This window comes from Scyliorhinus canicula, chromosome 8 (assembly GCF_902713615.1).
Source record: "Scyliorhinus canicula chromosome 8, sScyCan1.1, whole genome shotgun sequence".
In the NCBI taxonomy this organism is placed as follows: domain Eukaryota; kingdom Metazoa; phylum Chordata; class Chondrichthyes; order Carcharhiniformes; family Scyliorhinidae; genus Scyliorhinus; species Scyliorhinus canicula.
In genome coordinates, this window is record NC_052153.1 from 39466898 (window position 1) to 39494437 (window position 27540).

The window sequence follows — 27540 nt, forward strand, 5'->3', positions numbered from 1 at the left end:
TCGCCTTCACATGGTCGATCACTGACACTTCCCTTCCTTGACCTTTTTATTTCAGTTTCTGGGGATAGACTGTCCACTAATATCCATCACAAAGCCACTGACTCCCACAGCTACCTCAACTACAGCTCTTCACACCCCACATTCTGTAAGGACTTCATCCCATTCTCCCAGTTCCTTCACCTCCGTCGCATCTGTTCTGATGATGCCACTTTCCAAAATGCTGATATTTCTTCATTCTTCCTTAAACGTGGTTTCCCTCCCACTATGGTCAACAGGGCTCTCAACCGTGTCCGACCCATCCCCTCTGACCTCACCCCCTCTCCTCCCTTCCAGAACCAGGATAGGGTCTTGCTCATCCTAACTTTTCACTCCACCAGCCTTCATATTCAAAGAATCATCCTCCGTCAGTTCCGCCAACTCCAGCATGAATCCACCAGCAACACATCGCCCCCTCACTCCCCCTGCCAGCATTTAATAGGGACTATTCCCTCCGGGATATCCTGGTCCACTTTTCTCGCATTGTATAAGGGGCCTCAGCGGGGATCGTGTGGCCAAGGCCGCACAGGCCCCATTTTGTACATTGCGGAACTCCGCTCACATGAACTCCCCAGTGTAAGGAGAAGTCAGGAGGCCATTTTTAAATGGTATCCTGATCTCCGAGGCACCCGAAGCGATCTCCGACCTACCCCCTCCACCAGCCCGAACCCACTATGGTGGACCCTCCAACACCCACGCAGGGCGTGCACACAGAAAATGTCAGCTTGGCACCTTAGCAGTGCCAACCTGCCCCCTAGCAGTATTGTGCCACCTGGACACCCTGGTGGTGCCAGCCTGGCATGTTGGCATTGCCACCTGGGCACACTGGCAGTGCCAGCCTGCACCTTGTCAGTAACACCTCGGTGACAGGCTGGCATTGCCAAGGTTCATGGTTGACACTGCCAGGGTGCAAAGTTAGCACCAGCAGTGCCAGGGCACCACTTTTCCCAACAGGCATGCAGCTGGGGGACCCCTACGAGTGCCGTTCTGTCTGGTCCCTGTTTCTGGGGACCAATGCTGAATGGCGCTTGCCCCAGGTCTCCGAGGCGACAGGGATGAATCCCAAAGCCTCAAGTATCTCAGGAATCTGCACATTAGTCAGACTAGCTATCTTGCTCTAATATGCAGATTTGCCAAAAAGTGAGTGAATACACAATAGGCGGGATTTACATTGCAACGTCTCGCAAGTTCGCGTTGGATCTGGCAGCACAGTGGCGCAGTGGTTAGCACTGCTGTCTCACGATGCCGAAGTCCCAGATTCGATCCCGACCCTGGGTCACAGTCCATGTGAAGTTTGCACATTCTCCCCGTGTTTGCATGGGTTTCACCAATACCCAAAGATGTGCAGGTTAGCTGAATCTGCCATGCTAAATTGCCCCTTAATTTGAAAAAATGAATTGGGTACTCTAAATTTATTTAAAAAAAAGAAAAGATCGCGTTGGATCTCACGAGGCGTTGCGAGCCGGATATATCCCGCGAGCGGGGTCTCCCGGCTTTTATTCGGCCACGCTGCACCACGACATGCTGACGTTCGGGCGCAATGTTGCCATTGGATTGTGCTCCAAGTGTCATTTGCGCCCTAAGTGTCACTGGATAGCGGTGGGGAACTCGTCAGCAGAGCTGACGGGTAGCTACCTGAAAAACCCGCCACAAGGGGGCAGCAGGGTAGCATGGTGGTTAGCATAAATGCTTCACAGCCCCAGGGTCCCAGGTTCGATTCCCAGCAGGGTCACTGTCTGTGTGGAGTCTGCACGTCCTCCCCCTGTGTGCGTGGGTTTCCTCCGGGTGCTCCGGTTTCCTCCCACAGTCCAAAGATGTGCGGGTTAGGTGGATTGGCCATGCTAAATTGCCCGTAGTGTCCTAATAAAAGTAAGGTTAAGGGGGGGGTTGTTGGGTTACGGGTATAGGGTGGATACGTGGGTTTGAGTAGGGTGATCATGGCTCGGCACAACATTGAGGGCCGAAGGGCCTGTTCTGTGCTGTACTATTCTATGTTCTAAATGAACTTACAAATGTTTCCATTAAATTCCACCCTAAGTGTGTGCTAAACCGGTGAAAAACTTCCTCGGGCCCAATAAAGCGGTTAAGGGTGGAATTTACCGGCTGCGCACACTGGCTGGAAATTCCGGTCCCATCCCAGCGACGAGAGCTGCTGTCAACGGGAAATCCCATTGACAACAGTGGGATTAGGTGCACCCCACACGCGGCCTCCTTCGCAGCCAAAAAACATGCAGCGGGGTGGTCGGTAAATCCCGCCCGAAGTGTCGTTTGATAGCGATGGGGAACTCGGTGGCAAAGCCGGCGGGAAACTCCCTCCAAAACCCGCCACAAATGAACCCCCCGTCAAATTCTGCCCAATATGTTTATTTCATGACAACACAGAACAATAATCAATTTATACACTAAAGAGTTTTTAAAATTATTTTGTAATCTGCAGAAGAAAAGTGGAAGTTATCTGAACAAAACTTTAATTGTAGTGATCTACAAATATCCAAGGAAGAACCTGCATTCATATAGTGCCTTTCATGACTTACATTACTTCATCCACAATTACTTCACAATGAAATGTAGTCACTACTGTAATGATGAGAAATGCTCACAGCCAATTTACGCACAGGGAGGTCTCAAAGGTAACAGTGAGATAACTGCCCTGGTAAACTATTCTAGAGGTATTGGTTGACGTGTAATTAATTGCTGGTTAGGAGGGCCAAGTGTACTCATGTTATTCTTTGAAAAGTGCCATGGGATATTTTATGTCAGCTGAGAGGGCAGACAGGGCCTTGATTTAATATTTAATTCAAAAGAAAGCAACTGTGCAGCACTCCTTCAGTACTGCAGTGAATTGCTAACCTTGCTTCTGCGCTTAAGTCTCTGGAGTAAGAGGGCAGCAAGGTGGCACAGGTCCCAGGTTCGATCCCGGCTCTGGGTCACTGTGTGGAGTTTGCAGATTCTCCCCGTGTTTGCGTGGGTTTCGCCCCCACAACCCAAAAGATGTGCAGGCTAGGTGGATTGGCCACGCTAAATTTCCCCTTAATTGAAAAAAATTAATTGGACACTCGTAAAAAAAAAAAAAAATTTTTTTTTAAAATAAGTCTCTGGAGTAAGGCTCTGGAGTCAGAGTTTTAACAGCGGCACCTGTCTCCCTTTGGAAGTTAAAATTCTAGCCCAAGCCTCACCTCCAGCCTGGACTCAGGACTCTGAGAAACGGCAGTATTCAGGACCAGTCTAAATGAGGTTACCTTCACTGACCACTCACTGTGCTTCAGCCAAGAAACTTTGAAGGAACACCAGACCTGGCTTGTTTAGGTCCTTTACTGTTTTCAATTTGGAGCACTCTCACCAAAGCGACGACAGGAGTACCCTGGAACAGCTGCAGATATTAGGTCCTTTCAATGGCCTGCCTGTGAACTTAACATCAGCCCTGCACTAGACTGCTGTTGTCCCGCAGTGCATTTCAGCCTCCTTTGAGTTAGAAAGAATAGACTTTGGTAACACGAGCATAGCATGAATAAAATATGTTTTATTACCGTCACTGTTCTTATTTGCTAGCTATAAAGATTTCAGCACAATGCCAGAGTAGGATTATTCTGTGAAATGGATTATTCTATGACACTCCATCTGCAAACTGTAACATAACCTCGTAAAAGTCAACGGATACATAGGAAGAATAGAACATCCTTGCTTTCTTTTATTTAAAGCCAAATGCTTGGCAGTGAACTTTAATTGAACTTTACCAGAAGTTGTTTTTTGTTCCAAAATCCCCCAAATCCCCAAGTCTAGCTGGCTGATGTCTGACTTACTGTGACCATTGTGAAAATGCATCTTCTCCTCGTCTGGATCTTGTTTAGCTTTACTGTATCCACACCGCCTAGATTAAAGCGAACAAGACAACGTCCATTAATCATACATTTCTCAATTCAAGTTGTACGTTAGACAGAAACCAGTTATGGATGGCATTTGCCATCGAAGCCTCTTCTGTTCTGTTATTCTGGCATTCGGCAGCAAAGTCAAGCTTGGCAGAGAGGAGTCTCTGGAGATCCTCCTGTACAAAAAGCTACAGCTGTATAAGAGATTAGACTGTATTTGAAAAATATCCCCAGCAGTAAAATTAATGTTACTGAGCGCAAACAACAAGATCTTTACAATAATGCGCAATATAAAACCACAGCAGAGAAGGAATGCCACAGGGTCTCTGTTTAGTCTTCAGTCACAGTACATGGCGAGAACATTTCATTTGAAGGTCAAGTGCTGAGGTTTTCTCCTGTTTCACATTAATCTTTCAGGATCTTTTCTTTTGAGGTTTCAAAGAATAGTCATAGTTTTATTATCCGCTGAAATTAAAAACTCAGGACATAAAAAATGGAACAAGAGTAACACATGAAGAATAGCCCTCACTGTGCATGAGAAGCTCGGAATGAAAATGCAACCCTTGTATTATTCTTTAGAAAGGTGCAAAGATGCAAGTCAGGTCTAACTGCATTAACCATATACCGAATACGAGACTGATGTCACACGTTTGTTTGTCTTGTGGTAAACTGCCAACTGTATACCCAACTTATAGCCATGTTAAATGAAATCAGCAGGAGTAGCACAATGGAGAAGTAAACCCAATGGAAATAAATCTTTATTGGAAAAGCTATATGATGAATTATCACCTGTATCTTCCACTTCCACGCCAACAAGATAAATTACTTTCTGAATTATTCCATTTTATGTGTAGCATTAAGTGATAATTGCATATTACCTGGTGAATTAGGCATGACATTTGAAGGCTGCAGATTAATAAGGTTGAATTAGTTCACCGAGCATCATTAATACCTGTTCTATTAACTCGACTAGTAGTGATAGGGGGAAGAGCTCGAGAGAGGGGGGGATCATGTAACCACCACTCAATCAGGAAAGAAAGGTCAGTTATCCATTGTAAACTGAGTTACTTTGAAGCAAAAGGACATTTGACCAGCTCCTTCTTCCTTCCATTTTCCCCTCAATAAAATTTAAAAGTGTAATGTGACTTATTGAAAGTAAATTTGCTGGAATATCGCGACCACACATGAACATTTTAAATCTTTAAACAATGAAACACAAAAGATTAATTTGTTAAGTGAGCAACTGCAGTTGCTCCAGTTACATTTCCTGCATAAATTCAGTTGAATGTAGTGCTGCTGAAACCCTCATTCTTGCCATTGTTAGCCCCAAGTTTGACTCTACCAAAGCATTCCTGGCTGGCCTCCCACATTTTATGTTTAGTAAACTTGAGGCCATCTAAAACATCCTGTTTCTCCTGCTTGGGGTGAATAAACTCACACCAAAAATTAACGCTAATCATTGCTGTGCTCAGTGATCTTCATCAGTCCTCAGTTAAGCAAAGCCTTCATTTTAAAATTCTCATCCTTGTTTTCAAATCCCTCCATACCTGACCCCTCCCTACCTCTGTAATCGCCTCCAGTCCTGCAATCCTCTGAGATATGTGCAGTCCTCCAATTCTGGCCTTTTGAGCATTCCTGATTTTAATGGTTCCATCATGATGCTCATGCATGCCTTCGACTTGTAAAAAAGCCCTAAGCTCTGGAATTCCCTCCCACCACCCTTTTGACTTTATTTCATTTTCCTCCTTTTTGGACCTTCCTGGAAACTTACCTCTTTGGCCAGCTTTTTGGTCACCTTCCGTTCTGTCCCCTTTTGCGGTTTGGTCTTCCATTTTGCTTAATAATGCCTCTGTGAAGTGCCTTGGGCAGTTTTATTGCATTAAAGGTGCTATATAAATACAAATTAGGGCTGCTGTGGTTGTAGTGGACCAATTCATTAAAATCCAGCAAAAATAAAACAGTCTTGGTTCATGAATAGCTCCTATGCCATTGACCATAGATGCAATTAACCACTGGATCTGGGCGCGCCAGTTAAATAGCGGAAGGGCCAAAATCGAGAATCATACATTGAAAGCAGGAGAAGGCCATTCGGCCCTTTGAGCCTGCTCCACCATTCATTATGAACACGGCTGATCGTCAAGTTCGATACCCTGATCCCGCCTTCCCCCATATCCCTTGATCCCTTTAGCCCCAAGAGCTATATCTAACTCCTTCTTGAAATGACACAGCGTTTTGGCCTCAAATACTTTCTGTGGTCATGAATTGCACAGATTCACAACTCTCTGGTGAAGAAAGTTCTCCTCACCTTAGTCCTTAAAGGTTTACCCCTTATCCTCAAACTATGACCCCTAGTTCTGGACTCCCCCACTATCAGGAACATTCTTTTTGAATCTAACCTGTCTAATCGTGTTATTATTTTCTAAGTTTCTATGAGATCCTCACTCACTCTTCGAAACTCCAATGAATGTAATCTTAACCTTCTTAGTCTTTCCTCATATGGCAGTCTCTCCATCCCAGGAATCAGCCTGGTAAACCTTCGCTGCATTCCCTCCATAGCAAGAACATCCTTAGTCAGATAAAGTCACCAAAATTGCACCCAATACTCCAGGTGTGGTCTCACCAATGCCCTTCATAATTGCAGTAAAACATCTCTATTCCTATACTCAAATCCTCTCGCTACGAAGACCAACATACCATTAGCCTTCTTTACTGCCTGCTGTACCTGTGTACTTACTTTCAGCCACTATGGTGAGCACAAGATTAACCCTCATTTGCATACATTTCCATCTCATTAGCAAGATTGAAGTCAAATGCTCAAGCCTCCTGGGAATTAACCGTCTCCCAAGCAAGTAATCACATTTAGTACTCCTTTTTAAAAACATGAGGTTGTGAGGGGAAGTGAAGGGATGAGTTGCCATTTACATTTTCCGGCATGCAGCTCAAGAGCATTGAAGCTGGGCCTCAGGGAGGCTGGGCTGGGCTTGGTCAGGGGGCTGAAGCATTCCAGACTGGGGGTCTCCCCTGGGCCAGGGGGCGGTCAGGAGTTTCACGTCTTTGAGGCCTTCGCGCCATTGTTAAATATTGTGGAGACCCATAACAGGGACAATGTTATAACCTGTCCAGATCCTATTAGCTGGGGACAATTGGTTATTCCATGTTCCTTGGGGAACAGAGTAGAATAGAATAGGATTTACATTGCAGAAGAAGGCTATTCCGCCCACTGAGGCCATAAGCCCACACGTCCACCCTATCCCTATAACCCCACCTAACTATTTTGGACATTAAGGGCAATTCAGACTGACCAATCCACCTAACCTGCATATCTTTCGACAAAAGAGGAAACTGGTGCACCTGGAGGAAACCCACGCAGACACAGGAAGAATGTGCAGACTCCGCACAGACTTTGAACCAAGCTGGAAATCGAACCTGGGACCCTGGCGTTGTGAAGCAACTGTGCTAACCACTGTGCTACCGTGCTGCCCCTGGAAATGTTAGTAGGTGCAACATCAGAGATGTGTGGGGATGAGGATGGTGGAAGTAGGTTGAATGAGAAGGGACTATGTACTGTTGGCCATTCTGAACTCCTCAAATGAGGGGGGGGGGGGCGGATAATCATTAGCAGTGCAGCTGTATAAATAGACCTCGCCAGAGTGGTACCAGCTAGAGAGGGAACCAGTGGTGAACTGCTGGTACTGGGTACATATTGTTCTGAATAAAGTTACTTTCTGTTTGATTCTACAAACACATGCTGGACTCTTAATGCCCTTCACAAAAGGCAACTACAGTTGTGGCCTCCTTGTCCTACCACACACTTCTAGGACAGAGCCCTGCTCTTGGTTTAAGCTGAATGTCACTTTAACTACCTTTGACTGTGAGCAGCCTCTAGATTCACAGCTGAAGGCTATGCAAATGAGGACAGCCCTTGTTAGTTGTGAGAGCACTTCACAGCTGCATGATATGTTTGCTGTTAGCTCTTGCTGTTGGCTGCAAATGAGTGGTGGTTGCTGTTGCTGTTTCCTTCCTTTTCTGTAGCTAGAATGAAGGACAATTTTTTCTAAGATACCTAGGTCCTGGAACACCGGGCTCAGGGGGATATATGAGCCCAGAAGACAATCAGGTTTGAAGCAGGAAGATGCTACGGGACCTGGTGGACGACACTGATCCAAACATGCCACCTGATGATGCCACAGAAGAGAGAGACAGATAGATCCGAATGAGTGGTGCTTGCTGCTGCAAGTGCCTGGAGGTTGTGTGTTTGCTTGCTACCATCTCCCGGCTTTTGTGGCCTGGAGTAAGGAAAGAGAGGATGGTAAGATGACCTGTTGCCTGGGCTGGAGAAGGGGAAGGGGAGCTCTTTCTCTCTTCTGGCATGCTCTGTGTCAGTGCAATTTTCCATCTCATAGGATGAGGCTTTGTTCGTCAGCTCCCCCCCTCTCCCCTCCCCCACAATCCCACCTTCCCCACATGTTCCCTCAGCCCCCATTTCCCTCTTTCCCACCCATTTGCCTCCTTCCTCCTCCCCAATTCCCACCCCTCCCACAACCTCACCACCTTCCTGTCTAACCTGTTCCACCCTACAAAGGTCTGTGCAGCATCACCCCAAGGTGATGGGCCTGTGTCGGCACTGTCAGTGGGTCAATATACAAGGCAGGAGAGTGATAATCACCCACTGTGAGGAAAGCTCTGGTGCTCCTCAATTTCTGCAAAAGTCTGACTCCTGTCTATCTGCTGACAGCACGCTCACACCAATCCTCTGAATGGTGGTCTGCATCGGAGGCTTTTGATCTTGGACCACTTCCGGTGGGTGAGGGGGAAAGTAGGGGGCAACAGGAAGTGGGAGCATAGGTAGACCTGCTGTGAATATAAACTTGACAGAGGCTTCACATGTATCAGGTGTAACATGTTTTAATTGTGAACATTTCCATTTCTCCTAGCTACAGAGGGTGACCCCCATTGACCCTCACCCCACCCCCCCACTAAGTGATTCTTTCGTCTTGATCTTTCATGGTCTACTGCTACATCTAGGTGTCTCCACAAGATGCACATGAGAGGCGGAGGCAGCCTGCTGCTCTCCGCTCTCTGCAGCCTTTCATGGACTTGGTGGACATCCTCTGGAGGGTCTGGAGCTGGAGGGCCCCAGCCACCTTACCGGTGTCACTGACATCACCATGCCAACCTGTTCTACCTGCTGACCTTGAGATGCACCAGTGTCAGGAGTGAGAACTGGAGGCTGTCGTTATCTCTTTGGTGCAAGCCCAGGGATGGCCTCCAGTGCTTCCTCCTCACTGATAGGGCAAGACGTTGAAGCCGTCAGCCATGATCGACATGGACTGAGCCATGCCTTGGGCACCACCACTCACGATGTGGATGTCGTGCTCCAGGCCTTCCATTAAGGTTGCCACCCTAGCAATGCTGGTCTCAGTGTCATGCATTGTCGGCAGCATTGCTAGAACCTATAGCCTTTGGGACTCCTCCAATTGGCTATGCACTCATTGGAATGTCACTGACACCCCTCGTGAATCTCACAGCTGTGTCCTGTCATCTGCATCAGCTCTGGGAAAATCTTGTTCAGAGGCTCAGCATCCGACTCGACTGGGTCTCGGCTGACCTCCGACTGCTGTCTTCCTCGGATGTTCCTGCCTCCACCTGATGTGCATCGGCAACTGTGTGGTGCTCACCAGATTGTCCCCCAGAAGCCTGTACGCTAATGCTACCCAATGAGGTGTGTCTCTCTGCGCTGGTGGAGGATGTAGGTGATAGCTGTGATGCACCAATGGCGGTGTCCTCAGAGCTCTCCTCCAAGGCAGTCTCTTTGGTGGCAGGAGGGGGAATGATTCCTTGTGGCCCGGCCCCATCAGGTTGAGATCCTGCGAGACAATGGACATGTGGTCAGTGAGAGGGAAGGATCATTTTCACTGACATGAACAACTCACTTGAGAAAGGTCATCTGGGTGAATGGGCAATGGGTCCTCATCTCTGTGGCGCAGGCCAACCTCGTTGTCGATGACTCCCTCTCCTCGGTCAACCCTGGGATCTCCTGGGCCCGTTCCTCATCGGGGGTGAGGACTTAGATCTCTGTACTCTGCCCCTGATTTGGCCTTTTCCCACTTATTATGGGCTATCCATCTCCTGTGGGCCAAAGAGAGCGCATTGTGAGCCACATGTTTGATGGGTCGGGGAGAGGGGTCAACAGCAGATGGTATGTGTGGGCACCTCACCTGGACATTATGGGATTGTGCTGGTGAGTGCCAAGGGTTCTGAGGAGCAAACACAAAGATCGGATGTGGCGAGGGTGGGAGGTGTCAGCCAGTGATTTGTGGGGGGGGATGCATGTTGGGAATTTGAGGGGGGAAAGGCGGAACTGATGTCAGGAGAAAGGTGGTAACTTACCCATGCAGCTCGGTGGAAGTCATTGGTCTTCCTCAGATATTGTACAGCGGTCCTCCTGGACTGACAGCTGCTGCCACTGCCTCCCAGGCAGTATTGGTGACCCTACTGCTGGTCCTCTGATCCCCTCGGTGGAACAAGATTAATAAGGGGATCAGGGGTTACGGGGAGAAGGCAGGAGAATGGGGATGAGAAAAATATCAGCCATGATTGAATGGCGGAGCAGACTCGATGGGCCGAGTGGCATAATTCTGCTCCTATGTCTTATGGTCTAAGATGTCCCATCTCACATTGACAGCTTCGAGCAGCCTGGCCAGATCAGTGTCCCCAAAGTGAGGAGCAGGTCTGCGCACTGCCAGGCGTGTGTGTTGACTGGGGTGAGTGGTGAGGCTACGTTTAAAAGCAGCTCCCCTTGTTAGAGGCGAGAGGCTGAGATGCGAGTCAGGCGAATCAGATGGTGAGACAGCAAGTAATGAAGAGAAGCTCGTGGCTGCTCATTTCCGGAGCTAAGTACCGTTAAATATGGGCTGTGATCTTGCCAACGCAGCCGTCAAAAATAACCCCTTAATCTCGCCCAAAATGACACTTCCAAATGTTTCTATTAAATTGCCCTCAATTCTTCTGAACACCGTTCAATGCAAATCTGCAAGTATAAAACTACCTATAATTCATTCCACCTGTCATTCAATCATCTTAGTGCTTCAGGTCTGTACAAACTACATTCCATGAAGAACAGAAACTAACTTTCGTTTTATTTGTAAACTATATTTTTGGAAATGTGGTCATTTTAAAATCATACTGCAGTCAAACCTCAGGAAGTCTGTTGTTCGTAGCCCAGATCGAGCCAGACGTTCCGTCACCGAGAGTATCGACTGTTACCTTATATGGGAACAGCTCATGTGCAGCCCACAACTCCAGAGATGGGACACCTGGGGCGGGCTCAGGTGGCCAGTTAAACCGTCATCAATCAGACCATTGGTTGCTGGGAACCCCCCCCCCCCCAATTGGCTGCTGGGAACCCCCCCCCCCCCATTGGCTGCTGGGACCTTCCCGAGACCTCATTGGCCAGAAGCCAGAGAAGTTTCTGGAAAAGCGAGTGGAGGGGGATCATAGAATTTACAGTGCAGAAGGAGGCCATTCGGTCTATCGAGTCTGCACCTGCTCCTGGAAAGAGCGCCCTACCCAAGGTCTACACCTCCACCCTATCCCCACAACCCAGTAACCCCACCCAACACCAAGGGCAATTTTGGACACTAAGGACAATTTATCATGGCCAATGCACCTAACGTGCACATCTTTGGACTATGGGAGGAAACCGGTGCACCCAGAGGAAACCCACGCAGACACGGGGAGAATGTGCAGACTCCTCACAGACAGTGACCCAAGCCGGGAATCGAACCTGGGACCCTAGATAAAAGTATATATCTCAGAGTAGAAGAAGCAGAAGACAAGAAGCAAAGACTCGGTGTGTGAGGTGACCCTGACCAGACCAGAAGGAAGCAAGCAAGCAAGCAACAGCCAGTGAGAATCACATGCGTAAAGAAGAACCAGAGGGACTCAGGGATCGGATCTACAACTTACCAAACCATCTTTGCGGGTAGTATAGTCGAATCCTGGGTGTTTCTTGAATGTATAGTGGATAATTTACGGGTTAACTATATTTAATACAGTGTGTTGCATTATATCCGTGTCCGTACTTTGTTCTACTCATAAATAAAGACATCTGGGTAAGGAGCTGGTTGAAGTATCTGAATTGGACCAGATACAACAGAACTGGTTTTTTTTATTACTTTATCAGAGTTACAAAGTCAGAGCTCAGAGTGCGGACAGAGGCAAGCCCCTAATCCAGCTCCTTGCCTGCTCCAAACACCAATTCAAATTGAATCCAATTCATGGTCCCTACAAGAGACATACCAGCATTACACCTGGCCTCACGCTCACCTTAGCCAAAAGGCCGAGAAGCGATTAAATTATTATTTCTTATGTTTTGTTCCGTTTCCATGGAACCAACACAAACGACAGATATTTATCACTTTTACAGTTCCTTGTTATTGGATGACGACATCTACACCCAGAAATAAAGAAGAAACTGGATGCTCAAAAGATGATAAATGGATGTGCCATTATGTATTCAAATTTTCATTTCTACAGTTTTTTGTCCTCTATGCTTCACCTGATTAGCCCATAATAAACCAGGCTGCTGGACATTTGCGTTGTCTATTGAACCTTATTCCCAGAATACTCCTGAAATGGACTAGTCAACTGATGAAAAAGTAACACTGTGAAAAATTGCCACTGAGAATAATGCGTATTTAAAAATTGAATTTTTTGCTAATTAAAATGTGCTGCATTTTGGTAATAAATTATTGAGTGAGTAATCTTCTATTACGCGCAAGGCAGGGATAAAATGACATAGCGCAAAATGTTTGGCAGCTGAACACGAGAAGTCGGTTAATTTATTGTCAAACGATCTACTGTAACATGGTAACAAATGGTTACTCATTACCACAAAGATTAAATCAATTACTTTACCAAGGTGAATAGATCAATAAGGGTATGAAGTGTTGTAAATCACCTGATTACCACTGATACCCTGAGTTGTTCTGGATTATGAATTTGAGAAATATATCGGCGGGATTCTCCGTTCCTGAGACTAAGTGTGGACGCCGGGGAAGGTTTTGTGGGTTTCCACAACAAAACTGGTGCTGCACCTGGACCGATTCAGTGATTGTTGAGGAGCGAGGGGCTAGCATCAGCGCCATGTGGAACACATTCGATTCCAATGAGTATCATTGCCGATTCGCGACTGACATTCAGGAGGCTGACAAGTTGCAGCCACATATACACACTTCATTCCCCACACACATCCCATCCAACAAGATGGTACTGGTTGCACTGGAGTGCGCCCATCCCACTGATAGTCGGCTGGGGCCAAATGGCACTTAGGAGGGTGGCCTGGGGGGGGTGGGGGGGGGTTCACAGTGGGCAGTCAGCGGCGTGTACAGCTGCCTGACAGGCTGCAGCAATGGTGTTCCGTGTCTGTCCACCTCAACCCCTCACTCCACCTCCTGCCCAGCCTCCACTACTCTCCCTGGCCTTGGCAGAAGCCCACCCCCCCACCCCGGCCAGCGGCACAACTGTCAGCAAACTACGGCAATGTTGGACACTTTCCGTACTCCCTCTCTCCTCCTCAGCAACCACGGTGCCTGTTTCACGATTTTTAAAAGCACAACTGAACCTTGCCATTGGGAATTCACCCCAATGGAGGCGGAGAATCGCAGAGGCCCTGGAGAATACCGGGTCAGGTCTGCTAACGATATGCCAATGGCGTTGACTGTATTTGCATTCTGGAAAGCATTGGCGCCGCTGTCGAGGCACCATAGATTTGCGATTCGGCATGAAACCGGTGCCGGCCTCGATTTCGACGTGAAAACTGATTCTCCGCCCAATTGCATTTAGCAATTCCGGCATCAGCCGACGGAGAATCCTGCCTGTGGTAATCCACGGGAGGCAGGAGTTCTGTCACCACACCAATATTTATTTACAATAACGATATTACAGGAGCAGCTCCAAACAGTGCTGCTAGCAGTCCAGTCAACTTAAGACTGCTCACAAAGCCTACACAGGTGATTGTATGGGCCCCCTCAATGAGCTATCATTGAGGGAGCTCATACTCCAATTGGCCAACCAATAAAGCCAATTGGAGCTCATTACATCCCTCTCCCCCAAGGTCCGAGGAATTCCTGCCAGCTGGCATTCCTCTGAGCTTCTTCCTGCTCCTCATGTCTGGGTCTGTCACCTCTATTTCGTCCGCCGGATCATTCTTTGAAGTGGGCGTAAGTGAAGTACCTTATAGGTGCCCGTCTTTTCCTTGACGACCTCCTTGGAAGTTGTTCTTCCTCCTCCTCAGGGAGAGGTGTCGCGGCTGCCTCGTCGAGTGCGTCCATCTCCGACTCTGATGACGGGGTATGGAGAAATTGCTCGGGGCTGGGTATCCTTTCCGTCTGGGCTATCCCAGCTTGAGGCAGTCCTGCTTCGCCTGCCTCCAGGTGTGGTTCCGCTGCCCTTATTTGGTCTAGGTGTTTCTTCAGCACCTTACCTCCTATTGAAACCTCATAGGATATGGGCCCTGTTTGGGACTCTACTGTGCCTTTGACCCACGTTGGTCCATTCCCATAATTCTTGACCCAAGCCGGTGCCCCCACCTGGAAATGTCTCTGCTGCCGACTATTATCATGCCCCCTGAGTTGGGCCTCCTGTTGTTTCTCCACTTTCCCCATTAAATTTGGGAAAAGGAGACTCCGCCTCGTTCGCAGCCGCCTTCCCATTAAGAGTTCAGCTGGTGGTATGCCCGTTGTGGAATGCGGTGTGGTCCTGTAATCAAACAGCCAGCGGGAGAGCTTTGTGTCCATTGACGCTGCCGGTTGCTTCTTGAGTCCTACTTTAAGTGTCTGGACCGCTCTCTCTGCCAGGCCGTTGGTCGCTGGATGGTAAGGGGCCGTTTTGGTGTGACGGACTCCGTTTTCCTTCAGGAATTTTCCAAATTCCCCACTCGTGAATGCCGTTCCATTGTCCGACACCAATACCTCCGGAAGTCCATGTGTTGCAAACGAGGCCCTGAGCTTTTCAATTGTCGATGTTGTGCTTGCCGTGTTTACCCGGTGGACATCCAACCATTTGGAGTGGGCGTCCACTATCACCAAAAACATTAAGCCCATGAAAGGGCCGGCGTGGTCAATATGCAGGCGGGTCCACGGTCTGCCTGGCCATTCCCACGGGTGCAATGGCGCCACTGGTGACACTCTTTGCCCCTGTTGGCACCGACGTACCAAGGCTGCTATGTCTGTGTCCAAACCTGGCCACCAAACATAGCTTCGAGCTAGCATCTTCATTTTAGACACCCCTGGGTGTCCGTGATGTAACTCAGTTAAGATTGCCTGACGGCCCTGAGCTGGGACGATTACCCGGGCTCCCCATAATAGGATACCGTCTTCTACGGTTATTTAGTCCCTTCTGCTCCAGTATGGGTGCATCTGGGGCTCCACTGGTCTTTCCAGTTAGTCCTGGCAGACGTGGGTCAGTTCTGGGGTTTTCTTTTTTCCCTCTATTCCTCAGGTTTTTCCTGAGAGCGGCTATCTGGTAGCAGGACCCGTTGTGGTAGTCCCTCTCACAGGTATCTACCTCCATTGGCGTGCCCTGCAGTTCCTGCGCCCCACTTGCTGCCTTTTCTAGGGACAATGCGAGCTGTAACGCCTGCCTGCAGTCTAGCTCCATTTCCGCCAACAGGCGTTTCTGTATTGTGAGGTCGTTTATACCACACACTAACCGGTCCCGAAGCATTTCATTTAGCGTCGGGCCGAACTCACATTTTTCCGCCAGCCTTCTTTGACGGGTCAAGACATTTGTGACTGACTCCCTGTCTTCCCGCTTCGCTGTGTAGAATCTGTACCTACGCAAAATGAGGGGTGTTTTTGGGTCGTAGTGCTCTTTTACTAATTCCGTTACTTCTTGGAACGTTTTAGTGTCCGGCGCATCGGGATAAGTCAGACTACGTATAATGGCGAAAGCGTAGGGTCCGCACGCCGACAGCAGGATAAGCCGTCTCCTTTCGTCCGTCAGTATGTCATTTGCCCGGAAGAAGTAACACATTCTCTCCACATACTGGGACCAGTCCTCAATAGCCGGGTCGAATGCCTCTAACCTCCCAAAAGACGGCATTTTTAAAATGGCAAGGATTACCCTCAGAGTGCGGCAGCTGGTCTCCGCAAAATTCGTAGTTTACCTCGTCGCCACTGTAGTAATCCACGGGAGGCAGGAGTTCCGTCACCACACCAATATTTATTTACAATAACGGTATTACAGGAGCAGCTACAAACAGTGCTGCTAGCAGTCCAGTCAACTTGAGACTGCTCACAAAGCCTACACCGGTGATTATATGGGCCCCCTCAATGAGTTATCATTGAGGGATCTCATACTCCAATTGGCCAACCAATAAAGCCAATTGGAGTTCATTACACTGCCCATAGTTTTCAAATGCAACATCAGAAAGTAAGTAATACAAGATCAGCAAGAGTGATATGAGCTGGAATTTAAATCTAATTTATTAATGTAATTAGTACTTGCTGTCCATAGAACCAAAATGGACATCCCCAAAACACATGGCTGTGAGGTTGACAAGCTAGATTAGGTTCCAATGGGAGAGACTTATTTAAATATACGCAACTTCTAATGCTGAGTTCAGAGGAAAAATTAGAAAGATTTGCATTTATATAGCACCGTTCACATCCTTAGGACACCCAAAAGTGATTTATAACCAATTAAGTACTTCTGAAAAATATTCACCTTCTAGTTTGGGAAAACTAATTCCCAATTCATCAACAGTCCAACACTTCTTCCTGTCCCTTTGTCACATTGTACACTTAGCCACAAAGCAAAAATAAAAGACAACAGAAAGTACTCAATTGAAGTAATATTCTTCAATTAAACCATGACATATTACATGTAAGTTGGAACTAACTCCCCTTGTGCATTGTGTCTTTGCCTTTCATAGTGCTCATACCAAGCCCTACTTCAGTGATTTCAGCATGGCGGGCAGAAGGCGAAAGACATGCAGTTCAGAAGGATGAAAATTACCTTAGATGATCAGCTTGAGCAGCTGTGGGCCTCGAAGGACTATCTTCTATTTCGACATGGGCTGACTGGCTGACAGGTAAGAGAAAGGGCATTGGGGTGGGATCATCTCATGACGCCATGCTCCGCAAACCCTCGCGCACACTCGGCACTTCAGCCCTATGTCTCTCCCACCAATCACACTGATCAGTCAGTAAAGATGTACTGCTGCGAGCATGGGGTCTCTCCTCACCCCCCCCCCCCCCCCCCCCCGCCAATCAATGCTCAGGCCCCTCTTTCTACCACTCTTCTCTAAAGATAATGAGGCTGACAAAGTGTAAAGAGACTGCCCACCTCAGATGTTAGTTCGATGAAAACGCCAGGACCCCAGACCTTGGAGGGGGTTGCAGATGAGGGTTCATCCAGTATCGCTGAACCATGTGATAAGCCCGTTCATTGACAAGATGTGTTTAGCTCATTGTCAAGCAGGAGCATCGCTTTGTCCTCAATGCAAGTCATCAGCATTCTCCCGCTGAGTCCAGCCAATAGCTTTAGTGCCCTGCCATGAACTTCGGCACAAGCATGAGAACCTACCACTGACACACATTTCCGATGAGATTATATACTCCTTGGTGGGGGTGGGGGGGGAGTTCCTCACTCCTTAGTCCTGATTGTCCCCAAACCAAGAGGTTATGCCTGCAGCCCTAGCTCTTTGGCCCATGGGGGCCCTGGCCAATGCCTAAGGTCCTTTATCTTCCCCCTCTGCGGGTTGCCCTTGGCGCTCTCCTCCTCATCCAAGGAAATGTGTCACTCCCTCATCTCCTCCTGGTTCATCTGGTCTCCCCTCTGCAGTGCCATGCTGTGAAGAGAGCAACATACCACTATTATGGGAACCCCACCGACTACTCCGGGCACTGGAACCGGATCTTCAGCAGTCCGGTCACCTGCTCGACCAGCATATGCATTGAGCCTCGTTGTAACAAGTCTCCGCAGTTGTTTGTGGTCTCTGCACAGGTATCGTCAGCCACCTTCTGGGTTGGTACCTCCTGTGCCCAAGGAGCAATCCCTCCAGCCACTGATCCCCTCAAACATTTCTGGGATGTGCAAGTGCCCCAAGATGTAACTATCATGGACGCTTGTCAGGAAACAGACACACACCTGCATTATGCGCATCGTGTAGTCACAAACAGTGTTGGACATTGAGGGAGCGGTATCCCTTGTGGTTCATGAATGGCGCCGCATGACACCGTTGAGACCACAGGGCCACGTGGATGCAGTCAATCACACCCTATACCTGGGTATGCCTGCTAAGCGGGCAAAGTCCATGGCCCTAGCATCCTGGCTCACCTGATCCAGTTTAATTAAAAAGGGCACCTGTTACCTCCCTTATACATTTGTGTGCAGCCGACTTGGAAATGTCACACAGGTGCTGCCCTAAAACGATACGCTTTCAATGGGTTACTACCGCTCTGAATTTAAGGGCCACGGGTAGTAGGTGCCCTCCCATTCCATGTGGTGCCAGCTCTTGCAGGAGCTGTAAAAGGTGGTCCACTATGGCCAAGGAGAGGAGCAGCCTTCTCAGGCACTGAAGCTCTAGCAGCTGCAGGTAGGATGTCCAATGTCGGAAGATCCTTTGTTGGTAGTGTCTCCTACAAGGCTCCACCATCTATGGTGCTGCTCCAGGAACAGCTATGGGCCCAGCCTCCTCACCCTCACAGAGCACTGATCCTGGCCACGTGCAGCAGTATCTTGATGTCTCTGCTGCTGCTCGAGTGCTATGAGTATAATAGCCAACTCAACTGGCTCCATGCTTCTCCAGAATCAAGTACTGAAAAGAGGAAAACACCAAAGTGAGCACTGAAGATTCCTGACAGATCCTTGACCCTCAGCCCTCCACATCTCTGGGACATCCACCCATGTGCTTCCCCGTTTGAGAGTGTCTCTCCACTAAGCCTCACTCCCTCCCCTGTCACACTATAGCCACTTCCCCACAGTTGTCCCTCTCAACTCCACCTGAGTGAGATGCGTGGACCCTCGAGAGTCTTAGTGGTATCTTACCCCGAACGGACAGTTGAGTGGATGCATGGGACCAGCGTCTGCCTCCTCATGGGGGACCTCAAAGACACTTTGAATGGAGTGAGTGATGATAGACATCACCATCATGCCTTGCATAGGGGTACACATCATTGGAATGTCAACACTTGCATGAGGCTTGGAGTTCAACGCTTTCAACTATTTTGGTCAACACAAATAACTAAGTAAGCTAAATCAAATAAACTGAGGGACAAACCAAAGGGACAGTTCCTTAAAGGGAAACTGCCTTAAACAAAAAGCAAATCACAAATGAAATTTAAAACATCAAATTAAAATAGGATTAAAAGGGTCAATAAAGCACCCCAGGCTTTGCGGTACCCAACGGGCAAGGAGGTACTTGTGGTTGTCAGTCGACACTGCACTTCTCCAGGGACACCTGGCCGTGAATGTCCCAATAGTACAGGGGCACACAGTCGGGTTGGACATCCGCCTCAGTCACCCGCTTCCTAGATCTGTTGATGGCAAGTTTGGCCGGGCTCAGGAGCAGGATAAAGAGGAGGTCCTCCTCCTTCTCCACCCCTCTTCGCACAGGGTGCCCATACATCGGCAGTGTGAGGCTGAAGTACAAACAAAACTGTAACAAAAGGGTTTTATAAACGGTTAAGAACTTGGCTCCAATCAGTGGAACAGATATTTATCTCTGCAGATTTAATTGCCACAACTGATTAGTCAAGGAAGGGTGAAGTGGCATATCAGGCAAATGTCTGCCTCTTATGGAAGATAAGGCACAGCTGATTCGAGTGAAGCCTGCAATTCACATGACAAGCACATCTCTAGAGGACACCCTCATTCCCCAGGCACAAGGGCTGAAGAGTTGACAAGCCTTTCATCAGCCACTGCCATCCACCCCAATATTAATTAATACCTGACCGTTAAACATCCCCGACAAGTGGATTTGAACTTCCATGCAGCTTAGCCACAATGTCCTCAGTTACGCCTGAGTGTGGGGCTTCAACTCACACTGCAGTGGTCCCACCCCCCCAGTGAGAGGGTCTTCATGACTCATGAGGCAGAGATGCACCCCATTCCTGAATCCCCCAATCTTCCCCAGCAGCCATTCATGGAACCCCACCCAAGAAACTCACAGTTGATTCAGTGCTGACCTTCTGTACCACCTCGTCCCACCCACTTTCCAGCCATTACTAAGAACAGATACTGCCTCAGCGGTGATTTTGACACATGTTCAGCAAAAAGGAAACGAGATACTCTGCCTGCATGCCAGCCTTCACACCGCTTAAAGCAAGGGTCACCCCGCCCCTGAGTTCACGATATTGAACCCCACCCCCTGAGTCGAACTTATCTGTGTCCCCTCTGGTGCCCCCATAGCATTAAACACCCTGGAGGGTGATGGCTGCCTGAACGCTCACCTCCAGTATCCCCTTCAGAGGTGAGGTCTCCAGGTTCACCTTTTTATAAACGCGTTGTAAATAGCATTGCTATGATGTCACACCAGTGCCCAATGAATATTCAGTGAGGTGGGGGGAGTCCCGGAGTGAGTGCTCGCTAATGACACGCTAATATATCTAAGGAAGTTTCCTGGGCTATCGCATCATGTTTCGCATTACTCCGCCGGTGAGGGGGGGGGGGGTTGAAAATTGCAATTTTGCCGGAGAGATCTATGTTTCCAATACTCCATGGATTTTTGCCCACGACGGTGATTCCCTGTGAGCTCCTGAGAAAAGACAGCAGGTTCATATCTCTTTGGAGCTACTGCCTTGGGGCAGTGTTTCAGTAATCCTAGTAATCTGTTGGAGGATATATTGCTGGACTGTTGTAGCATCCTGCAAGTTCTCGGAACTCTGGTATCCACAGTTAAGATGGCAGAAACCTGAACTTGTCAATTCAATGTCTGGACTTCCATTGCAGCACTCAGACATTTGGTAAAAGTTGTGTGTGCTACAATGGAACCTGAGACATCAGCCATCAGGCTTTGCTTTATGGTTAGTTCCATATGTGTGTTGCTGGAGTTGGCCATCCGTTCCATGGTAGAACGGATGAGCATCAAGTTCTACATAAAGCCTTGTGCCAAACTGGATCCAGGTTTCTCAACACTGAATGCTGGTTTTAGGGCAGATTTCCCAATGCACCAAGTATTTCTTCGGCATCGTCGTCAATGGTCCTCATCTGATACCTCTGCAGTAGAACGCATGTGCAACCTTGACCTCTGGCCAGCTGGCACCTGCACCATTCCATTTGCCAAGCTGGAGTCCACTTGTGCCCACTTTCTCACCACATGTAGATCCTGCCTCCGAGATATCCATAGTGTCAGTATCTGAGCTGGTGGCTATGAGTGTGAAGTCAAGTGATAGTGAGTCTATGAAACTCTCTTGCTCAAAAGGTGATGGAAGATGATGGTCCTTAAATATTTTGAAGGCAGAGATAGATCCTTGATAAGCAAAGGGGTGACAGTTATCAAAGAAGTTGAGGTTACAATTAGATCAGCCATGGTCTCATTGAATAGCGTGTTAAGGAATGGGTTAAGAGACATTCTAATTAGATGTTTCATTTATGTTAAGTATCCAATAATTGACACTGATTATGCAAAGAGGCTTCAGGTGGCCTTTGGGGCATGTGATGTCGTGATAGAGTTTAGTAGAGTGTGTTAAAGGAAAATAAAGGTGTTTTTGGAAAAGGAGCAGAAATCTTGACTCTTTACACAACAGCAGCCAAAGGCTAACATAGCAGAGCAGGCTCGAAGGGCCAAGTGGCCTATGTTCACATATGCTTTTATCATCACTGTCTTCTTGGTCTACTTTCATTGCAGTTTTTTGGTATCTAAGTGGAAAAAGGGTTAGGGTATAAGGCCGTGGTGAGGTTCTAAGTAGAAATTAAGAAGTGTATGCTTACACCAGCTGGGACTTGGAAGTCAGAACTTTTTGTGGGTTGAGGAGGAAGTGGGATGTGGGAAGGAGGATTTGGCATATGTGTATCATCATCTTCAGTAGATGAGATTTACGATTTAAAGCTGTGGCTTGCTTGAATAGGTTCCTTGAGGTAGAGGGACCACTGGTTCAACCTGAATAAACAGCAAGAAAGGTTGATGGAGTTAAAACCACAGGCACATGGCACTATTACCTCAGATGTACGTGAGCTTGAGGAAGATTGGCAGACATTAACATTTGAGTTTGTATCCTTGTTCACTGAATTTGACAAAATATTTTCAGTTTAATTATTAACATTCATCTTAATCCATTGAATTTTTTTCTTTTACTGATACCTTTACAATTCATCATACATGGGTGCATCTATCCGCAATTGTGTGTCATATTTATTGACTACTATGCTTTGGTTTCTATGAATCATGACAAGGCACGATGGGTGGTTGCGTGTGCTGGTATGGAGTTCAAATTCCATGAACATTCTGGCTGACCCCGTGGGAAAATGAGTAACCATATTAGTGAAGTGTGCCTGCACGTTACAGAACTGGGATCCAGAGAGATCCCCACCCACTCACAACTTTAACCATTCCAGCATGCCTGGTCCATCCACTGCCAAGTACATCATGTCCAAAGTGTGTGATCAGGTCATTAGCAAAGTTCTGAAATGTTCCCGGTGCAACGTTAAAGGGGCTGGAAATAGCCTGCTGAGTTTCCAACTCCTGTTCTTTTCCTTTCCTCCTTAGGAAGTCAGTGGCTGGAAGCACTAGCTGACTAGCAGGTGGTAGTAAACATTTTAGCTGCTGCTGGAAAGACAGAGGAATGATACCCACCTGCTCGGATAAATGGTTGGGAAGAGGGTAACTGCACCATGGGAAGGAAGGCAGAGACAAGGGTATCCTAAAGATTCATTATGGAACCTGGCTACCCACTGCAGTCTCATGTTGAAGAAGCACCATCATTTGACCTGACACTCATAGCCACTAGCTCAACAATCGGCTGTGTGCGTGCCTTACAGGATAGTATAGGGTTGAGATTAGCACATAAACTTCAAAGCAGTAGGGATGCTGGTGGTCTTACACACAGGTGATTTTTTGAGTGGTGACCAATACTGAGGCAAGACTTGTGGATGCACCCATGATGCAGCATAGGGTGACTGATGCCTCATCTTTCATTGCTGCACGGGTGGAGGTTGTCCAACATTCTCAGTGTTGCCAAGAAAGTCACGAGATCCATGGTTGGAACTTGCAAGTTCAGATTGCTACTGTTATGACTCTGCATCTCAGTGCTGAAAGGAGCTGCCAGTCCTCCCAGAATCCAATAATCTGTTCTCCAAAGAATTGCTGAGGCACTGACTCAGGGATGTCAATGTTGCCATGATGTGGAGATGCCGGCGTTGGACTGGGGTGTGCACAATAAGAAGTCTTACAACACCAGGTTAAAGTCCAGCAGGTTTGTTTCAAACACTAGCTTTCGGAGCACTGCTCCTTCCTCACCTCAATAAATCATTGACTGGAGTGAACTTTGGGATCTCCTGTGGTCTCAAAAGTGCTACAATACAAGTGCTTTTTTGTCAATTTCTTTCATGTGAGCATTTTGATCAAAGAGACACTGATGTTACATTGCAGATGAAGTGAAAATGGGAAATTTTAAATCAACTGTGGTGTTGGTGACATTTCAGGGGAATCCTGGTCTGAATAGCTGATCACAATGACCCTGTTTGGAGCGAAGGGATCCTGAATGCTTTCTCCCTTCTTCCTCATCCTCTTCCTCCTCCATTTCTCGCTACCCCTCTCCTTGAGAGGCCCCCCAAGTGTCTAGTTCTGACAGCCAGGTGGAGCAGCCAGCAGGCACTAAACTTAGACACACGAAGTGTTGAGTACCGGAAGTCTCCATCTGAGTGCACCAACAGTGAAGATGTTGCTTCGGGGCCCCGATGGCTTTGTTCATGATGTCCCTCTTTCTATATGGCCCTCATCACAGACAAGCAGCCCTCTGTGTGGCCAGGTGGCAGAGGGGGTCATTAGCCAAGTGTATGGCAAGTAGTCACTGTAACCTGGCAGCTTGCCTCTGAATCTTCATAGTAACTTGTTCTCCCTGACTGCAAGTGTCAATAAAATCATGGTCAAGCAATAACAGTAAGCTGACTCTTTAAAGCAAGCTGATGGAATGTAAGGCCTGCATTCTCAGCACCATAATGTATGATTGAAATCATGAGAGGAAGCTTAACAACTTTCACCTCTGCTTCTTGTAGAATATTCTTGGCATCTCATGCCAAGGACAAAATTATGAAGGTAGCAGTTCTCCCACTACGTTGTCACTCATCAAGCATATGTGGCTTCACTGGCTTGGACACATTTTCAAGGAGAAAGATTGTTGCCTACCTAGGAATTTTCTATATGCCGGAGCCTAAAGATGCTCATCAAGGTTGGTTGCAAGCATTTCATGAAGGTCCTGAGCATTGATTTTAACAGTTGGGAGACACTAGGTGATGTCAGAGGAAAATGGCAACATCACCTAGTGGCCAGCATGTGCCACCACAATGATCAGTGACTACAGCAGCTTGGGAACAGGTGCCACCACTGAAAACAACAACCCCGAACAACACCCGATGATTACTTCACTTTATGTGGCAGAATCTGTCTCTCACAGATTAGTCTCTTCAGCCATCAGCAAAGGTGCCCTATATGAAATTTCCCCACAAAGGAAAATTCCTGTCTCCTTACTGCACAAGGTGTAACACCTGCCCTTTTGCCTCCTGTCTCCTCAAAGCCAAAAATTGAAATTCTGCTCTTTCACCTCATGTCTCCTTATTGCACAAGGTGTAACGCCTGCCCTTTCACCTCCTGTCTCCTCACTGCCTAAATTGTAACACCTGCTCTTTAACCTCCTCGCTCCTAACTGTCCAAACACTCCGTGCAGATCACGCAACAATTTACTTGTACTTCTATCAAGTTAGTATACCGTATTCACTGCTCACAATAAAACCTCCTCTAACTTGGGAGAGACCAAATGTAGACAGGATGACAGCTTTGTGGAAACCTCGGCTCAATTTGCAAACATGACCCCAACCTTCCTATTGTTTGCCATTTTAATTCATCACCTTGCTCTCATGTTGACATTGAACAGAATTGACAAGGTAGACATTGAGATGTTTCCTCTTGTGGGTGAGTCCAAAACTAGGTGGCACTTTATTAAATTAGGGTCGCTCTGAGAGAATAGAGATGAGGAAAATTTGTTCTCCCAGAGGTTTGTGCGATTTTGGAACTCTTTGCCTCAGAAGGCAGTGGAAGCGGGAACACTGAATATTTTTAAGGCAGAGGTAGGCTGATTCCCTAAGGTTACCAGGTGTGGATGGGATGTGGAAATCAACACATACAAATCAACCATGATATTACGAAATGCCAGAGCAGGCTCGAGGGGCCAAATAGCCATTTTTGCTGTATTTCATAGGTTTGTATAAGCTGCATCACTGATTGAACACATACCCACACCCATAAGAAGAAATCCCGTGCACTGAGGGCTATGAAGGGCAGCACGATAGCACAGTGGTTAGCACAGTTGCTTCACAGCTCCAGGGTCCCAGGTTCGATTCCCGGCTTGGGTCGCTATCTGTGTGGAGTCTACATATTCTCCTTGTGTCTGCGTGGGTTTCCACTGGGTGCTCTGGTTTCCTCCCACAGTCCAATGATATGCAGATTAGGTGGACTGGTCATGATAAATTGCCCTTTGTGTCCAATAAAGGTTGGGTGGGGTTACGGGGATAAGGTGGAGGCGTGTGCTTAAGTGGGGTGCTCTTTCCAAGGGCTGGTGCAGACTCGATGGGGCTAATGGCCTCCTTCTGTACTGTAAATTCTATGATTATATGTTTTTGTTTGCAAAATAACAGAAGTTTATGTTAACGTGAATCACAAAAACTAGGAGAAAATATTTCCTAAGTGGTATCTAATTTACTTCAGACTCCTACATTGTTCTTCATTCAAGATTCATCAGCTGAGCTTGGTTGACCTTTGTAGCTGACACTGAGGAGTTTTCATGGGATGGTCTTCCTAATACTCCACTCCATGCGTCCATAGCAGCTGCTTTACCTCCACAGGAATCTCCAACAACAAGTACTTTTGGATTACAAAGTTGTCCAGGGGGTGTAATATAGTAAGGTAGTCTTCTCAAATGCTGCCTTACCCACCTTTGGTCTATCTGGCACTGCTCTTAAACGTCCTTTTAAATTGTACACAAGTTAATAGCCATACAAAATTGCAGAGTTGGCACTCAGTCTGAACACTGTGCCAAAATATTCCCGGGGGTCCCAAAGGCATTCAGACAACCAGAAGCCATTCCTGTTCAATCCATGTGCAAAGCAGAAAGAAATAAAACTAAAACTTGGTAACTACTGCATTCTCTCTTGAAGGTTTCTGGAGGTTATGCACAGCAAAGTAAAGCACTTCCACCTGTATTAGCTGATGTGAGCAACAGGCGATACTGGCAACAAATACTTTAGTTCTAAGTTGGCCTCGGTATATTAAAAACACATGTCATTGGATTTGAGGACCCAAACACCATTAAACTTCATTTATTAGTCATTAAATTGAAATTGAAAGTCTTCAGACTTATCAAAAATTGCAATGCTTTTGTTATGGGGTGCAATTGGATCCTAACCCGGAATCCACCCATGAAATGGTCAATAAGCGGAATTTTAGCACTAAAACTCACACTAAAAACCCAGATAAATTTGAGGTCAATCCATTTTTTCCTTCTAAATCTTTCATTAGCAAAGGAAACATAGGCTGGGATTTTGCAACCCTACCCACAGCGGCACGGGTGGGACCGGACGATTTGGAGAGCAGGCAAAAATTTGTTGACGTTGGGCGGGAATTTTCAGTCCCGCTACAATCTCGCCCATTTATCTGTGAAATAATCTGAAGCAACATAGATATTTGACATATTAATGTATTGCTTGCAACAACTGTGTTCACTTTGACTAGACATTAGAGCAGCATAATCATGTTTCTCATACCTTCCACTAAGTAACAGGCCAGACACCACTGCCAGTAGGATCATTCCCACTGCCACAGAGACACCGATGATTGGCACCTGACTCTGAGCACTGGCAGGTAAGGCTAGAAACAGAAAATGAAGAAGCAAATATTAAAAATGCATAATGAAACATGCCTAGAGTTATTAAAAACACTTTGAAGAAAAAGACCTCATTGCCTGACAGCCAAAGATATTCTGAATAATGAAACACTTGATCTGTGGACATGAGATATAATGACACAACCAAAGCATTGTTTGACATATATGAACGAGTAATTTGCCTGTGTAAAACAATTTTTCTGTAATAGTAAATTATCTGTCAGCATCTTATAAAATGTTAAACACCCATGACATTTTTGTTTCTGAGGAATCACATTTCTGGGGCATTCCTTCGCTGTTGACGTTTACGATAGCATTTGTAAAAGCAGGAAACAAGACGAGCACTTTGGGCCAGAATTTCCATCCCAATGCGGGTAAAAGACGTGGGTGGGACGCGATTCCTGAATTTCCACCCCATTCCATTTGTACGCATGCAGCCATCCTAACACTTGCAGCTCCATTGCAGGGCAGTGATTTCAGATACCCTTGTGATTTTGATAGAATCTGGCTGGCTCCTGAAGGTTTCTAAAGCAGATGTG

General features: G+C 47.2%; 1 protein-coding gene across 3 annotated transcripts in view; it reads right to left on the reverse strand.

Annotated features, from left to right (window-relative positions):
- The window catches only part of LOC119970184 (ephrin type-A receptor 5-like), a 430626-nt gene that overhangs the window by 76293 nt on the left and 326793 nt on the right, over positions 1-27540 (reverse strand). For all 3 annotated transcript variants that reach the window (XM_038804402.1, XM_038804401.1, XM_038804403.1), the window contains exons 8-9: positions 26883-26985; positions 3837-3904 (exon numbers count right to left, since the gene is read on the reverse strand). In XM_038804402.1, coding sequence (XP_038660330.1) covers positions 3837-3904; positions 26883-26985 — 171 coding nt within the window. The remainder of the gene's footprint in view (positions 1-3836; positions 3905-26882; positions 26986-27540) is intronic.